Source organism: Balaenoptera borealis (assembly GCF_965194805.1).
Source record: "Balaenoptera borealis genome assembly, chromosome: 11".
Lineage (NCBI taxonomy): Eukaryota > Metazoa > Chordata > Mammalia > Artiodactyla > Balaenopteridae > Balaenoptera > Balaenoptera borealis.
The window spans coordinates 93,063,931-93,082,132 of NC_138868.1; the positions used below are offsets into that span (position 1 = coordinate 93,063,931).

At 36.7% G+C, this 18,202-nt stretch overlaps 1 protein-coding gene across 6 annotated transcripts in view; it reads left to right on the top strand.

The window, feature by feature from the left end:
• Nucleotides 1–17,684, top strand: part of NPAT (nuclear protein, coactivator of histone transcription) — a 55,025-nt gene extending 37,341 nt beyond the window's left edge. For 5 of the 6 annotated variants that reach the window (XM_082343442.1, XM_082343443.1, XM_082343444.1 and 2 more), the window contains 8 exons: nucleotides 3,681–3,777; nucleotides 4,748–4,876; nucleotides 7,068–8,738; nucleotides 10,599–10,714; nucleotides 10,790–10,898; nucleotides 13,496–13,556; nucleotides 13,658–14,813; nucleotides 16,051–17,684. In XM_082343442.1, coding sequence (XP_082199568.1) covers nucleotides 3,681–3,777; nucleotides 4,748–4,876; nucleotides 7,068–8,738; nucleotides 10,599–10,714; nucleotides 10,790–10,898; nucleotides 13,496–13,556; nucleotides 13,658–14,813; nucleotides 16,051–16,128 — 3,417 coding nt within the window. In that variant the 3' untranslated portion in view covers nucleotides 16,129–17,684. Of the gene's footprint in view, nucleotides 1–3,680; nucleotides 3,778–4,747; nucleotides 4,877–7,067; nucleotides 8,739–10,598; nucleotides 10,715–10,789; nucleotides 10,899–13,495; nucleotides 13,557–13,657; nucleotides 15,036–16,050 lie in introns of those variants that run through there. The other variant, XM_082343441.1, reaches the window with a different exon arrangement.
• Nucleotides 17,685–18,202: the final 518 nt, after the last annotated feature.

The window sequence follows — 18,202 nt, forward strand, 5'->3', positions numbered from 1 at the left end:
TCAAGGTTAACTGGTTCTTTAACTTCAAGTTTTTCTTTTCATTTTATGGCCATTTTTATTTTAAAAATCCAAGTTTTTAATCACTTCATGAGAGTTCCACCTTACCTCTTGCTCCACATGAATTTCCTATCCCTTGGGATCCAAATGTATGCTTCACCAAAACTGAAGAAAACATAGCATTGCAGAAGGATTTACAGATAACTGAAAATGAGAATTTTTAAATCTTGTGCTATTAAAAGGAGACTAAATGAATACCCCTAGCCAGAGTGTACTGAAACTTCTTTGAGATAGAGTGTTTTAGCCAAAATTATTCTGTCAATTTTCTTATGAGATTCATTTGAAAAGTTTGTCATTCCATTTAAATCATATTGATCTCCAAAAAAGTTCAAATGTTCATAAACATGGAAATTAATTCTATAGTAAAGAAATACAAATGAAGACAACAGATTACTTTTATGTCTTAGACTGATAATGCTTAAAAATTGATATTCCCCTTTAAAGGTAAGAGCATGTACATTGTTACATAGAACAGAACAAGCATTCCTTTTTTTTTTGTTGGTGATATCATTTTATTCATTGCTATTTACCAATAAAACTGATAATTAGTATTACCCATCCTTTCAGTTTATATATACATAAATTATTTTTCCATTTTTAAATTTTATTTATTTATTTTTATACAGCAGGTTCTTATTAGTTATCTCTTTTATACGTATTAGTGTATATATGTCAATCCCAGTCTCCCAGTTCATCCCACCACCACCACCCCACCCCCTACCCCCACCCCCCTCCCTGCTTTCCCCCCTTGGTGTCCATACATTAGAACAAGCATTCTTATACAACTTTTCTGGAAGGCTTCTTGACAGGATTTCTCAAAATTTTAAATATATACATTGTTTGACCTAGTAATTTCACTGATAAAATTAATCCCAAAGAATGAACAGATGCCTGGATAAAGATTTTCACGTATTATTTACCATAACTGAAAATTAGAAAAAATGCAAATGTACAAAAGTGAGAATTGGCTAAATGTGGCAGAGTTATGTAAACAAAAGGGTTCTTTCCCTTTAGAAGGATAGTGGGTTAAACGTTTAGTTTTGTACCCTACTAAAAAGACAGTATAGGGAATTTTTAAAAAGCATAAACCCACAGGGGCTTCCCTGGTGGCGCAGTGGTTAAGAATCCGCCTGCCAGCGCAGGGGACACGGATTCCAGCCCTGGTCCGGGAAGATCCCACATGCCGTGAAGCAACTAAGTCCGTGCGCCACAACTACTGAGCCTGCACTCTAGAGCCCGCGAGCCACAACTACTGAGGTCTGCGTGCCTAGAGCCCGTGCTCTGCAACAAGAGAAGCCACCGCAATGAGAAGCCTGCACACCGCAACGAAGAGTAGCCCTCCGCTCACCACAACTAGAGAAAGCCCGTGCATAGCAACGAAGACCCAACACAGCCAAAAATAAATAAATAAAATAAATAAATTTTTTAAAAAAGAAAGAAAAAGCGTAAACCCACAAGGACAGAGAAGAGGAAAGGACAGAAAAAGAATTTTTTAGAATTTGAAATGGACAAGTGGTACCTGACTTAGCAGACCCAGGATTCTAAGCCAGTAAAGGCAAAGTTCAGGTAAAAGCCACTTTACAACACAGAAATTCCAAAAGACTTGACTCTAGTACCTCTGAAAGTTAACGCAAAGATAGGGCTACAAACAGGATGATAAGGTGTAAAGTTTAGGAAGTATATAGTTAAACTCCATATCTTTTCCCCATTCACACTGTTCCTCAGAAACACTACTGTCAGCCATAAACTGTCCCAGCAAGAAATCTAACTCAAATAAGAAAAACTAAAAATACAGATGGTTCTGTAATTATTCTACAGCTTAGACTATAGTTGACAAGGTCCCTGCCTCCTTATTGGCACAGGGTTTAAGGACAGCTTTTGGCATGCTCCTTTTAAGTATGAGCACATAAACAAGGATTGGCCAACATTTGAAAGAAGTATTTAAAATGAAGAGACAGGGACTTCCCTGGCAGTCCAGTGGTTAAGACTCTGTGCTTCCATTGCAGGGGGTGCGGCTTCTATCCCTGGTTGGGGAACTAAGATCCCCCATGCCACGTGGCACAGCCAAAACTTTAAAATTTAAAAAATAATAAAATGAAGAAACCAAAACAGGCAGATAAAAAGAGTGAGGTAGATTTATATTGAAGGCCCTAGAAAGCAGTGTACAACAAACTTATGTGAAGAAAGCAGGTTAAACAACATTATTAAACCAATCTCATAGAAAAAGAGGTCAGAGGTGGAAGAATTGGATAAAGCTGGTCAAAAGGTACAAACTTCCAGTTATTAAATAAATAAGTACAGGGGATGCAGTGTACAACATAATGACTATAGTTAACACTGCTGTATGGTATACAGTTAACCCTTGAACAGCTTGGGGTTAGGTGTGCTTACTCCACATGCAGTCAAAAACCCACTTAAGCCAAGGGGGAAGGGGGTGTGGGATAAACTGGGAGATTGGGATTGACATATATACACTGTTGATACTATGTATAAAATAGATAACTAATGAGGACCTATTGTGTAGCACGAGGAACTCTACTCAGTGCTCTGTGGTGACCTAAATGGGAAGGAAATCCAAAAAAGAGGGGATATATGTATACATATAGCTGATTCACTTTGCTGTACAGTATAAACTAACACAATATAGTAAAACAACTATACTCCAATAAAAATAAAAATTTTTTTAAAACCCACTGAAAAGTTTATAGTCAGCGCTCCATGTATCCAGTTCTGCAAGTGCAGATTCAACCAACCTTGGATCTTGTAGTGCTGTAATATGTATTTATTGAAAAAATTCTGCATATGAGTGGACCTGCACAGTTCAAACCTATGTTGTTCAAGTGTCAACAGTACTTGAAAATTAAGAGAGCAGCATACCCTGGGGCTTCCCTGGTGGCGCAGTGGTTGGGAGTCCGCCTGCCCGTGCAGGGGACACGGTTCAAGCCCTGGTCCGGGAGGATCCCACATGCCGCAGAGCAACTAGGCCTGGGCGCCACAACTACTGAGCCTGTGCTCTAGAGCCCGTGCTCCACAACAAGAGAAGCCAGCGCAATGAGAAGCCCGCACACGGCAACTAGAGAAAGCCCACGCACAGCAACGAAGACCCAACACAGCCAAAAATAAATAAATTTTTAAAAATAAATAATAAAAAAAGAGAGAGAGCATATCCTAAGAGTTCTCACAAGGAAAAAAATATTTTTTTCTTTTTCTCTCTTTTTTAAATGAGATGATGGATATTAACTAAGCTTATTTTGGTAATCATTTCACAATGTATGTAGGTCAGGTCATTATGCTGTACACCTTAAACTTACACAGTGGTGTGTGTCAAGTAATAACATTATAGCATGGTTTTATTCTATATTTATTTTATTTTAATGTTTGGGGATATAGTCACCAAAGTGATTAACTCTAATTAGTGGTATTAGGGAGCATTCACTTTCTATTTTCTAGCCTTCCTGTTTTAATTTGTTTTAAGTGAATAGTGTTACAATCAGAAGAAATTTTCTTGGAAGGGAATACTACATAAAAGGTACAAAATATCAGATGTCCTCTAATTACCTTGCTGGTATTAAACCATATTAATTCAATTAGGATCACTTTTTGTTTGTTTTTTGTTTTTGCAGAGTGAAATCCACATGTCTGAAGAAGCTATACAGGATATATTGGAACAGACAGAATCGGATCCAGCATTTCAGGCACTTTTTGATCTATTTGACTATGGTAAGTAGAACATTTCTATCAAAGCAGTTAGGAGAAAAATGTTTCTCTGGAGAAACAGCTTAAACAGAGTAAAACAACATTTCCCAGAGCATCTGGAAAAAGTTCCTGTTTTCATTAAAGCAAACATAATGGATATGAAAGAGGTTTTTTTGTTGCTTTTTTGTTTTATTTTTTCTTAAAGATACTTTAGCTGTAAAAATAAGGAACAGTTTTTGGGGTGAGGGAGGTTAGTTGTGGGCAGTTTTGCCAGTCATCAAAAATGTGTTGAGGTCTACTCCTGTACATATATTATACTAAACACAGTTGGATAATACAAGAGGAATAAAAATATTTGTCTATTGCCCTCAATCTTATGGCCTAGTGCAGTAGTTCTCAAAGTGTAGTCTCCAAACCAGCAGACCAGCATTGTCTGAGAACATGTTAAAAATGCACTGGTCTAGGGACTTCCCTGGTGGCATAGTGGTTGAGGGTCTGCCTGCCAAGGCAGGGGACGCCGGTTTGAGACCTGGTCCAGGAGGATCCCACGTGCCGCGGAGCGACTAAGCCCGGGCGCCACAACTGCTGAGCCCACGTGCCACAACTGCTGAGCCCGCGAGCCACGGCTGCTGAGGCCTGCGCACCTAGAGCCCGTGCTCCGCGGAGGGAGAGGCCACTGCAGTGAGGGGCCCGTGCACCACAACGAGGAGTGGCCCCCGCTCCACGCAGCTGGAGAGAGCCCGTGCGCAGTGGCGAAGGCCCAACGCAGCCAAAAATAAATAAATAAATAAATTTCTTTTTTTAAAAAATGCACTGGTCTAGTGGAAAAATCATACTTGTCAATGATATACAAGGCAACATGTTAAAAACTATAATTAAAGGACTATAATTAAGACCAAACTTTAACATTTGCTTGACCACTGTCAAGCTGTATTTGTTGCTTATTTTTATTTTGGTCATTTAACCAATTGTTTCCCTATTCCCTTTTTAACAGGTAAAACAAAGAATAATAAAAATATGTCACAAGGCATTTCCAGTCAGCATATGGAAACCAATCTCAATGTAGTCTTAGCCGGTGAAACTAATCTAGCAGTTAAAGGTTCTTTTGAAACAGAAGTATCTGGTAAGAATTTGATTTTGTTAATATCAATCTAAATCCTAACATCAGTCTCAAAATCTCAAAGGCAGAAAATGTTGTTTAATTTGAAAGTTGTTCAAATTACCACATAGGTCATTTTTGTGTTTCTAAGTTTTCTCTCTTCATTTAAAAAAAAAATTATTCCCACACCTTTAGTACTTTGATTAAAAGGTGAATTGTTAGTACTCATTCCTTCATGATGCAGTAGACATGCACAAATTGGTGTTAATAGTGTTGACCAGTTCAACCTGTCTGTAACATTTAACTTAATTTTTTGAGGCACATATCCAAATCCCTGATGTGTAAGGTTGGTTTGTGGTATTAATCATCCAGCCTCGTAAGCAAGCTTAGCTGAGTGCTCAGTATCAATATCAATATCTCACTTATTTAGAGGAAATTATATACTCTGCTGATCGTCCTGAATTATGGGTTTTATGAGGTTTTAGGTTATATTCCTATGTGTCTGCTAAGTCAGTTCTTTATGTTTCTGCCTCCCATAGAGTACCAGTATGGCACATAATTGTCCACAATAACTACTTATGAATGAGGGAGGGCAGTGAATATGTCTATCTTAGATCTTTTAAATATTGGCCAAGTTTCTTAAAATTTCATTTTTGTGAAACATAACATATGCAGAAGTGCACAATAAAAGTGTACTTTAGCTCATTGAATTATAATCAAGCAAATACCCACATAACCATCTCTAAAGTCAAAAAATAGAATACCGCCAGCGCCACAAAAACACCTCTTCATATCCCTTCCCAATCACTACTCCTTTCATCCCTGTTCCTCAAAGATAACCATTATCCTGGCTTCTCTCACATTATCCTGGCATCTCACACTTGCTAAACTTTACGCCTCTTTGCTACCACCTCTATCCATTTCTGTCTACGCCAAGCTATGCCAAAATAATCTTTTCTGTTCATCTATTCTTAAATGCCATGACCCCTTCCAGCTCCCTCAAAAGACTTCATGGCTTCCAAGTTTCACATCACGCCTTCCAAAAACCAGTTTTGGAATATCTCAGACTATATTCCTACTTTGAGTCCTTTGCCTCTACCCAAACCCAATCCTCCATTTCTTCTCAGGCTGAATTGTAGGAGGGCGTGTCTTTCTCATATATATTATGTGTGGAAGATTGTGCTTCAGATAAGCTCTGCCCTGCACAAAATGAAATTTGAAATCCTATTTTCTCAGAAAGTCTCTTCCCACTTCATTGAAACTGACTACCCCTGAATTTATGTGGCCTGTATATAATTTCCACTGGTTTCCCCACAATAAGGATTCACATGTGCTCCATACCCACTATTATTTTACCAGTGTCACATTAACAGAATTTTATGATAGTTGATATACATTTTTCTGGATTTTTCCCAATATTTTTCAAAATGTTAATTGTTATTGTTTTCTGTTCTAAACTGTGAATGATGTATGACACAGTATATCAGTATTTTCTCAAATGCCCTTCTTTTTCCAACTATTAACACTTTTATTTGTCAAGATCTCCTCGTACAATATAACACTTTCTCACATCCCATAGGCCAGAAGAGGTGCCTTTTGTTCCTATACTACTGTGGTTTTTGGCATGTTTCATTATGACTTTCTGTCCTATGTCTGCCTCCCTTAGACTGATATCACCAAGGGCGGAGACTGGGTCATTCATCTTTGTATCCCAGTACTGGTCATATGGTTGATCTTCAGTAAATGTGTAATAAATGTTAAAGTGTACACAATAACATCAAATGGTGATCATGCAAAATGTACTTGGCCCCATTTCACCTTCAGGAATATATCAGATGAAGTATGGTCAGTAGAAATGGTAGAAGTTGAAAAGTCAGTTGTTTTGAAAACACTATGTTTGTAGCCAGTTTTTTTTATATATTGGTACATATTAGATGTTCTTAAACATATATACTTTTTCCTTCTTTGTGTCATCTGTTTTCTAAAAAGCTTGAAAAACAATTTGGCACTTGTTAACAAAGGCATTAGTAATAAGAAAAGTACCTGTGAGTTTTTTGATACTCAAAAAGTGAGGGAGTGAGTTTATCAGACTTCCACTTGCTGGTATGTCAAAGATTAGTTACTTCCTTGGCAAAATAGGTTTTATAGTAAAGATGACTACCTTAAAAGCTGTTACATACTCACCATATCTTTCTACCATCCTAATATTTTGCAGATGATCAATCTGGTCAACCCCCATTTTGTACATCCTATCAAAATGAAGACACATCAAATGTTTTGAAGAATGGCAGCAACCATGATGAGCTTAGACAGGAAGCCCAGGAACATTTTCCCCAGATAGACTCTAGCGTCCAGAAAAAGGCCTTTAAAACAGTAGTATCTACTGAACAGAAGTGTAACCTTGATATCACCTTTGAGTCTGTGCCTAATTTGAATGACTTTAACCAAAGAATAAACTCTGATGCCGAATGTAATCAGCATTGTGCTGAATTATACACCAATCAGATGTCTACTGAAACTGACTTGGCTATGGAAGTTGAAAAGAATTCTTTGTCTCCAAGTGTGCAGAATGAATCTCGATTACAGCCTGATCAGTCTGATATACCAATAACTTCATTTGTTTCCCTTGGTGGTGAAACTAACAATGAGAACTTAATTCTCTCTGGAAAAACTTCTCAGCTTTTATCCCAAAATATTCCATTAACTGGAAAGCCATCTAAAAAAGGTCAATTTTGTGAAAGTTCTGACGATACAAGAAGACTTACAACTAATTTCCATGGTTCCAAGTCACCGGATTCTAGAGAAATTTACCAGAGTAAAATTGAAATTAATAATGTGTTACCAATTGCATCACAACAACTTTCAGATTGCCAAGATAATTCTTCACTTCAAAGTAAAATATTACCTGTGTCTCTTGAAGGTTCGGGTTTAACTGTATCTGAACAAAAAGTAGAAATTCACCTTGGAGATTCAGTATCTTCAATTAAACAACCATCTAATGATTCATCATCTGTTGAGTTAAATCATACAGATCATGAACCTCAGCACTCCAAGTCTGAGAAAGTTGCTTTGGGTTCACAAGAGCCTTCATCTTCTGTAAAAGAAGATGGAGATAGTATTTTTCTCTCTTTAGGTGAAAATAACTGTGAGGAAGTTACATTGATACCCCCAGAAGCTAATCCTATAGAAGATATACATTCTCTTCCTTCAGAATCTGTGTGTTCTTCAATGAGGGATTCTCACCCTGAGTCCCAGAACACTAGTGATAAACCTGCTGGCAACAAGTCAACAGAGATAGATGCATCAAATATAGTCTCTCTCAAAATTATCATCAGTGATGATCCATTTGTTTCCTCAGATTCTGAACTTAACAGTGCTGTTTCTAGTATCAGTGGAGAAAACTTGCCAACTATAATTTTGTCTTCTCCTGCTAAATCACCTGCCAGAAATGCAGAAGTAGTTAAATGCCTGTCTTCAGAAGAAACCACAGGTGCTGTCTCATCTGCTGAAGGAATTGGGGATTCAGCCTCAATGGAACAGAGCCTTTTAGCATTCAAACCTGAAGACTCTACAGTAAACAACACTCAGAATGAAGACAGCATTGCTTTTTCAGCCAATGTTGCACCATGTGTTTCCAAGGATGGAGGATACATACAGTTAATGCCAGCTACAAGCACAACTTTTGGCAATTCAAATAACATTCTGATAGCTACTTGTGTAACTGATCCAACAGCCTTAGGAACAACTGTCAGTCAGTCAAATGTGGTGGTGTTGCCTGGAAATTCTGCACCTATGACTGCTCAACCACCACCTCAGTTACAGACACCCCCAAGGTCAAACAGTGTATTTGCTGTCAATCAAGCTATGTCACCCAACTTTTCACAAGGTAACTTTAGAACATATTGAAGTTCATTTCTCTGGAATGGGATCTAATTTCTCTTGTGTGTGCTGTTGTTGACTAGAAGGTAATAAATCATGGATGAGAGTATAAGATTAGATTCAGAAATTTGTGATTATGGCTTCTCTTTACAGAATTAATTCAATCAAACTTCTTTCTTTTAATCTGCTAAGCTATGGAATTCAGTGGTTTAATTTTTTATTTTTCTTTCCATAGTTACTTCTCAATCCATGGCTAAGCTATCAATACAAGAAAAAGGGGGGGGGGAGACTAATTCATCAAATAGCCATATACCTACTAAAACCCAGTGTTGTGGGAGATTTTTCTTAAATAGTTATTGTAGTTCTAGTTTTCAAGGAATTTATTACCTATTTGGAAAGACTTTCAAGATACAACTTGAATTTCTCCCTGCATAATACCCTTTGTAATTTCTCACTATCTTCCACATTTGAAAATTGATCCCTGTCTTTAGAATTCTTTGTTCATAGGAGCACTTGTGGCATTTATTACATGCCATTTTATGTGTAGTGATTGACATGCCTGTCATAGTGGTCGTTGTTGATTATATGTTCCTTGAAGGTGGAGTTTATGGCACATTCATCTACACTTCCTTAGATATTGATTCCCAAGCTCCTTTTCCCGCTTTCTTTTTTTACATTTAGGCATACAATTAAATCAGATTAAATATCAGCAATTAAGTATAAAGCCTGATGGATCTATTTCAAGTGCTGTTTAAAATAAGATAAAGGAGGGATCAGAATTAGTAGAAAATGTGGAACTTGAGCTGAATCTTAGAGAAATAAGGTAGTATTTGGAGTAAAAGGAAGGGAATCTTAAGCAGCACAAGGATAGGTAGGTATTTGAGAGACTGAGGTGGGTGTTCATGAAAGAGAGGAGATCAACCTTACAGGAGAAGTTAATGAATTTATTAGGAAAAGATTCATTTACAGGGCAGGGTTAAATTATGATAGCCATAGACTATATTGTTGACTTCTCCATGTAAACATTGTATTTTCTCCCACAGTTTTGACTGGTTGCTCACTTATCTGGACCCTTTTTGACAAATACCATTGAGATAATATTATAGTTTGGGGTTGTGAGTAAGTCTTAGACTGTCAGTATTCAGTTTTGACCCTTATTTTCTGGTAAAAGATTCAGACTTGAAACCTGCACTACCAATTTTTTGATCAATTTCACTATTCTTTCTAGAGGAATCAGGGTACAACTAAAATATGATTTCCTGGCTGTAGAGTCTTATGCTTACTCATGATGTTTACCTTGACTAATTGCCATAAGAATAATATTCAGATTGACTTTTTCTTAATTTGTTAGCCTTGCTGTTGTCCCTAAATTAATTTTTTTAAAGGAGAGTAGATTATATGAAAAACTGATTATAATTATATAGAATTTATTTCAAATTAATAATTACTAGGGCTTCCCCGGTGGCGCAGTGGTTAAGAATCCGCCTGCCAATGCAGGAGACATGGGTTCGAGCTCTGGTCCAGGAAGATCCCACGTGCTGCGGAGCAACTAAGCCTGTGCGCCACAACTCTTGAGCCCGCGTGCCACAACTACTGAAGCCTGCACGCTCTAGGGCCCGTGCTCCACAACAAAAGAAGCCACCGCAATGAGAAGCCCGCGCACCGCAACGAAGAGTAGTCCCCGCTCGCCGCAACTAGAGAAAAGCCTGCGTGCAGCAACAAAGACCCAAGCAGACATAAATAAATAAATAAACAAATAAATATATTTATTTTTAAAAAACACAAAACCTTTAAAAATAATAATAATCACTTTGGTGTCTTGTGTTTATTCCATTTTATTGAGAACTGTTGGTTGTTGTTTTTTTAGGATCTGCCATTATAATTGCTTCTCCAGTCCAACCTGTACTTCAGGGAATGGTGGGAATGATACCTGTATCTGTGGTTGGACAGAATGGAAATACCTTTTCTGCTCCTCCTCGGCAGGTGAGATTTATGGACTGAAAATGGCTTGGTGCCGCTTTTCAAACAAAGTATAATTAATGGCTTCTTCTTCTCCAGGTCCTTCATATGCCTTTGGCAGCACCTGTTTGCAATAGAAGTATCTCTCAATTCCCTATCCCTCCAAAATCTCTGAAGACTCAGGGACTAAGAAACAAGCCTTGTACAGGTACATTTTTAAGTTCATTCATGTCAACTTTATGTGTGTGTACTCCTTTGTTTGCAGCAATACGACGGTATTTTTTTTTTTTTTTTGGAATACTAGTAACTTTCCTAACAGGTGGTTGTCCAACCTTTGCTTAAAGTTTTTTGCAGTGATTTAAAAAAAAAAAAAAAAAAAGACAAATGGAACGAAATAGAGTTTAGAAAAAGACAGTGTATTTATAGCAACTTGTACATAGTAGAGGTAATGTCAGAAGTCAGAAGGGATAGGATAGTTTGTTTAGTAAATGAAATCTATTGGCTATTATATATATTACAGGGAAAAAATAGATCTCTTCCTCACAACATATATAAAGGTATGAACTCCAAGATGATTAACACCTAAAAGTGAAAAGCAAAACAAATAATGAAAGAAAATGTAAGAGAATATCCAGATGATGCTAGGATAAAAGATTGCTTTTGAAAAATGAAAAAATCTGATAATGCTGACTACTCCAAAATTAAAGATTTAGTTCAATAAAAGACAACATATACAAAGTAACACGAGATTTTCATTAATGAATGAAAATATTGATGAATGTTGTGGTGAGTTCTCAAACTTCTCTACCTCAGACTTCTCCATCTTCATGGGTGACAAAATGCCCATGTTGTTAACCTAACAACACCCTAACCCTCAGAATTGTTGACCCCTTTCATTTCTAAGTCTTTAATCTTCACTTCAGCCAGCCTGTCCCATAGCTTTACCTTTAATTTTTCACTGCTTGTTATTAGACCTATATAATTTTTAACGGTCAATAACGTCTCTCAAAATACTCACATTTCTGTATATCCATTGAATCTCTCTTCAACCAATGAGAGCTCCTATTACTTGAATCCTTACCTTTACCTGAATTTTCACTTCCTTTCTGCATTCATTTCCTTCCCTATCCAGGCTAAACCCCACAATCCACCACGTCAGCCACTTTTCCCAGTACTCTTAAACGCCTTCATATTCACATTCTTCTACCAGATCCACTTAATACCCTCTAGCCCTGGATCTATCCAGCCAACCATTTCTCTGCCTTTACACCTGGGCTTCTTAGCATTGCTTTAGAAGTGATTCCATTCAATAACACTTAAAACTTTCTCACCCTCACTGCCACTTAGCAATTATTTTAAATGTCTACCTATCTTCTTTCTCTCCCATTCCTCCTTAATACTATTTCAGACTTCCACAGGTCTTCTCAGATCTATCCAGTCACCACTTTCCTCACTCCAGGCCAATGATTTTGATTTTTATCGGTAGTAAAATCCATTTTCTCACATTACTCGCATTTAATATGTACCTGTTCATCTAAAATCATTCTTCCCTTTTCCCTTCTTAGAGGAATGATTATCTCATTCTTTCTAAGGTTAATGCAGGCTACCTTCTGTCTTCTGTGTATCTTCAACTTTTCTTTTTTGGCTTCATCTCTCTGTGGCTGTCCAACTGTGGATACAAGGATCATTCCCATCATTCCTTTAGGTTTTTCACATCTGCCAGCCCTTTATCCCCGACCCCTCTTATTTCCCATTACTTCTTCATCCATGCTATTGTCCTTTCTCATGTTTCCACTAAAACTGTTTAAAGTCACCAGTGGCCTCCTAATGCTGCCATATGCGTTGGACATTTTCCATTCTTACCTTACTTTACTTCCCTCTAACAGTTAATACTATTGGTGGCTTCTAGAACTACTGTGCTCCTCCCGTTCTAATTTTATGTAACTTAAGATCCACATACTCTATATATCTAAGTCTCACCTCTTATTCCTCAAAAACCTCTTCTGCCTACCTTTCCCTCTTGGTTAATATCACCGTTTATTCCTCATTTACTGTTCATGTCCGTGCGAATGCCCATTACTGTCTCTAAGACCTTCATCATCTCCTACCTTGAATATTTATAGCAATCTAACTAGAATTTATATTTCCAGTTTTCTTTCTTCTCTAGTTCATCTTCTACACTGCTGCCAGAGTGACTTCCTAAAACAAATCTATTCATGCATCATCCCTATTTAAAACTCTTAAGGATTCTCTATAAAACCTTTTGCATAATACCCAAGGTCCTACACGATATCATCTTTGCTTTCGTTTCCGGCTTCATATCTTGCTGCCCTGCCACATAAACTCATAAGTCCATGGAAATTAAAATATGGCTATTAAAACTCCAGAACATGTGCTCTGAGTGACATAGGCTTACAAACATGACAGTTAAATGGGCAGAATTTTAAAATAGGCATAATATAGTGTTTTCTTTAAGTAACTTTTTGGATCTAAGTAGTACCCTTAAGTGCTACATTGAGCATACTAATTTGTAAATCCAAAGACTGGATTCATATTTGCCTGAAGTTAAAGCAGGTCATTTGCTCCATATTTATATTTCCCCAGTAACATGAATGAGCGATCGTCTCGTGTATATTACAAAGCTGCTTTTTTAGACCCAGTATGTGAAAGTATTTCATTTGTACATTAGCTATAGCTTAAATTTTTCTCATGGTGTCTGATACTGTGGTCTGTTCTGTTTTCTTTCAGAGAAATATACTTTCAGGAATGTTTTTCTTTTCTAATTAACTTAACTTATAATTCCAGGAAAACAGGTAAATAATTTGGTGGATTCATCAAGTCACTTAGTTGGATGTCATGTACAACGGTGAGCATAAAAGTAGTTTCTATCATAGAGTATTTGAATGCTCAAGTTAAAAGCATAAAGAATTTCTTTATGTTGCTAAGGAAAGTTTTTTTTTCTTGTAGAACTGAAGTTCCTGACAAGAATATGGCCACAGATCTTGGGAAAAAATTGGAAGAAATAACAGTTCCCTTCTCAGTAGAAAGTATAGTTCCAACTAGCAAAACCTTTGAAAGCCACAGACGTGTGCTCTGTTTTGATAGCACTGCTTCTCCTGTGGCGAATACACAGGGGACAAACCATAAGACGGTGTCCCAAAACAAAGAAAGGAATGACATTTCATTTTCTAATCTTGACTCACCCATTGTTTCCTCCACCTTAAAACCCCCTTCTAATAATGCTCTCAAAAGAGAGAGAGAGAAACCTCCTGTGCCTAAGATTTTATCTAAATCAGAAACTGCCATTAGCCGACATACCATAAAAGAAACTCAGTCAGAAAAGAAAGTTTCACCAACAGAAACTATACTTGAATCTTTCCATAAAACAACAGCTAATAAGGAGAATGAACTATGCAGTGATGTGGAAAGGCAGAAAAATCCAGAAACTTCAAAACTGTCTAATGGGCAGCAAAATGGGGGTGTACGGAATGAGAAAACTGTAGCTTCACTGCAAGAGCTAACCAGAAAACAAGGCACATCCTCAAACAGTAAAAATGTCATTTCAGTAGGTGCACCTGTGAAGGATTTAAAACAAGAACAAACCAAGTCTGCCAGTTCTTTGATTAACCCACTCACCAAACATACCACAGAAATGTTACAAGATATTCAGTGGCATAGCCCAGTAAGTAGACTCGCTGATAGTACTGATTTATCTGTACCCCGGACTTCTGGCTCAGGAGCAGGGGAAAAACATAAAGAAGAACCTACAGATGTTATCAAGGTCCCTTCTAGTAGGCGTTACGGTGAAGACAGTAGCACACCCAAAGTAATGGTCCCTCCTGTCACCCCAGACTTGCCCGCCTGCAGCCCTGCCAGTGAAACAGGGAGTGAGAACAGTGTAAACATGGCTGCCCACACATTAATGATTCTCTCCAGAGCAGCCATCTCCAGGACTACTTCAGCTACTCCTCTAAAAGACAATACACAGCAATTTAGAGCCTCTTCAAGGAGTACCACAAAAAAGCGGAAAATCGAGGAATTAGATGAGCGTGAACGACACTCCCGTACTTCTAATAAAAGTCTTGCAAATTCATCAATACCAATGAAAAAGAAGAAAATTAAGGCAAGTTTGAAAGTCTTAATTTCAAAACCACACCTTGCCCTTCCTTCAGTGCTCAGATTAAAGATCTCATCATTTTTTGCCATAGCTACCTAACTGAACATTCTGGTCAAGATAGCTTTGAATTTTGATTGACAAAATACATGCTCTAGCAGTATCTCTCAGCCAGTGTGGTACTCAGAAGTTATCTAGATGAAACATAGCATTTTCAAAACAGTTGCTAAGGCATGTATTTATAAACATCTTCCTTGGGAACAGGAGGTTTTTGTTTCTGTCATGGTAGGACCCAAGGGTTGGTGGGGAGAATGACATAACACATGAAAAATTGGGAAGCCATTATTGTGTATGGAATTACCAAGTGAAAACTACTTTGCAACTCCTCCATCTTAGGTTTTTGCCACATGTCCTACCAGCTCTTCCATAGATTCTAATATAAGTCAATGTGTTGGAGCAGTATAAAAATTAAATTTACCTGTTTCTTCTTTAATCACGGTTATCTGTAGGAAAGTAATGTAGGATTATCATTGATAAATTAAAGCCATTTTTCCTAAATCTGTTTAGCCAAGTTTAGTAAGTGGATTGAATAGAGAGGTTTAAAATGTCATAGAGGAAGTATCATATCAGGGAAAGAATCTTGGCTCTGCTGCCTTGCAAGCCTGGGTTGAATCCTGCATCTCCTGCTTATTGGTTCTTGACTGTTGTTAAGCCTATAACATCTGAGTCTGAGCTGCATCATTTGACATGAGGTTACCACACATCTTACGCAATGGCTGTGAGGACTAAATGCAGTGTTCGTAAAGTGCCTAGAGTATGTTAAATGTTTGGAACTTGAAAAGTACCTGTTAACTCTTAAAATCTTAGTAAAGCTTTCTAAAGTTTACAGTTTAGCAATAATGACCACCTTATAAAAAGCATGTTCTCTCTTGTCTCATTCAACATTCATACACTCTGAATTTGTATAATGTCTTGTGCTCTAAAATAATGAAATACCATTGAAGTATATTTTATTAACCTTGGATTTATAAAAATTGTTTCTACTTCTCTGTATAACTAAAATGCTAATGAACTAAACTGTTTTGGCAAAAATTTTGATAGTATATGAAAGTACCTGATATGAGGGTCTATGTGACTTAATAAGAAAGCTAGCCTTTTGGCCTTGTTTGAGTTCAATATGTTAACTTAGGTTTATTTTTTCTTTCTTTCTTTTCTTTTCTTTTTTTTTTTTTTTTTTTTTTGACAGAAAAAGAAGCTACCCAGTTCATTTCCAGCTGGAATGGATGTGGACAAATTTTTGTTATCATTGCATTATGATGAGTAAATATTCTGAACATATAAGAACAGTAGCTATTTAAAACTACTATTCCTTAAACTATGAGTGTAGGGAATGAGATACTGACAGAATCTGAAAGCATGACCTGCACTTTCATTGTACTGAAATTTCACTTTATTTCTAAATCATGCTGTTTCTAAAACAGCTTCCTAGTTTGTAAATAGCTTTACCTTGGTATATTTTTATTGTGGAAAAAACATTTGCAGAAATGTGAGTAAAGCCAATCTGCAAAACTGTATATCTTTGACAATTGTATATTGTAAATACTGTGTAAATCTCGTTGAAATAGAGCTTAAATCAACCTAATGTTCTTACATTGTATTTTTGGCTTCTTATGATCTCTAATTCTGAGGCTTATTCATCTGGAATAGTTTCTCACTTTGAGTGGGAAAAGTATACTTTTCCTTATAAATTGCCTTCAGTAATTGTCCCACAAGATATCTGAAGACATAGCCACTAATTAGTACAAGAGTGATAATGAATTCAAATGGTAATAAAGTAACCAGAGATTAACAATTCGGGGTTTTTTCTAGAGTGAATACTTTGCCGCCCCTTCTTATAATTGCAGTAAAGATAATGTTCCTAAAATTGTACACTTTATTTCTTCTGGTTGTTCTGGTCTCTTTGTTTTAAAGAGAGAATTTTGTAAACCATTTGAGTGTTCTGATCTTTTGTTTATAACTTTTAGATCTTTTACATAACTTTAAGCGTTTAGACTATTGAGCCATAAAAAGTTTGGTTATGTAGTAGTTGAGATTTCTTGGTATGTATATACTTTTCCCCTAAATACTGGGGATTTAAAGAACTGCACTAATTCATAGAACTTTTTACATAGTAGAGACCAATGCACATTTAATTTAAATCTTGTGTTCTATGTTAAAGCTTGTATGCAGGATTATCTTCTGTTGTCCTTTTAGAAAGCCATGTCCATCATAAGATGTAAAAAGAGAAATCATAGTTTTCTATTTTAATTTAGTTTCTCCTAAAATGGGCTATGTTACACTTGGATATAGTACGTTGTCTCTGTACCCCTTAAAGTATTATAGAGTTTCTCTCAGAAAGTCCTTAAGGAGAATGAAAGAGGTGCCTTCTCTGTATTAGACTCACACACATCAGTCAAGTTGAAGAATTGGTTTAAACCTTTAAATGAGTACAGAAATTATAATTCGTACTTGACCAATTGTGCCTAGATATTAAAGTATGTTCTCTTAAGTGCTTTCTGTTTTGTTAAATATCAGTATATTAAGGGTTTTTTCTGCAGGTGTATATATTTATGAGTCATTTTCCTCAACCATTTTTTTTTTTTTTAATACTGGGCCTTTAAAAAACGAAATCCATCCTACTCTTACACTACATTTCTCAATGTGGAAATCACGTCTTACTAGCTGAACCTTACTGCAGAAATTTGTGTTGTAATAAATTTTTATGATGTGGCAGTGGTCTGTTCCTAAGGAACCAGGAATTAGTACAGTTAATGTTTATTTAAGTCAGCTTGATACTGTACTGCAGTTAGGTTTGAATAAATATTTTCATTAACTTCAAAAGTTTGAATTCCTTCATATTGGCAATCATTCTCTTTTAGATACTTTGAAGAAATTCCTTTGCAAGTCAATTCTTGTTTTCGGAAGTTTACATAATGCTGAAAATTATAGATTTTCTTCTCATTCAGTTAATTTGTATGTGCTAAGAATTCATATACAAATAAAATAAGCTCACTTTCTTCAGGATTCTTAGTTCACTAGCCAGGAGCCACTAGATATAGTCCAAAGACAACTTGTATTTGGAGCTTTCATTTATGTTCAAGAACAAAAGCATAGTCCTGATTTTATCCTAAAAGTCCCAATGTGCTAGACTTAATTATTGTACCTGGTAATCTATTTTAACAGTCAGATGCCCAGTTGACTACATTTCAGGGTTAAAGTATACCACAGACAACCTGTGGCTACTTTTGTAACTACATGTAAGGATCCATGCACTGTTTATTTTTGGACATTACTTAGTGCAGCAGTCCCCAACCGTTTTGGCACCAGGGACCAGTTTCACGGAAGACAGTTTTTCCACA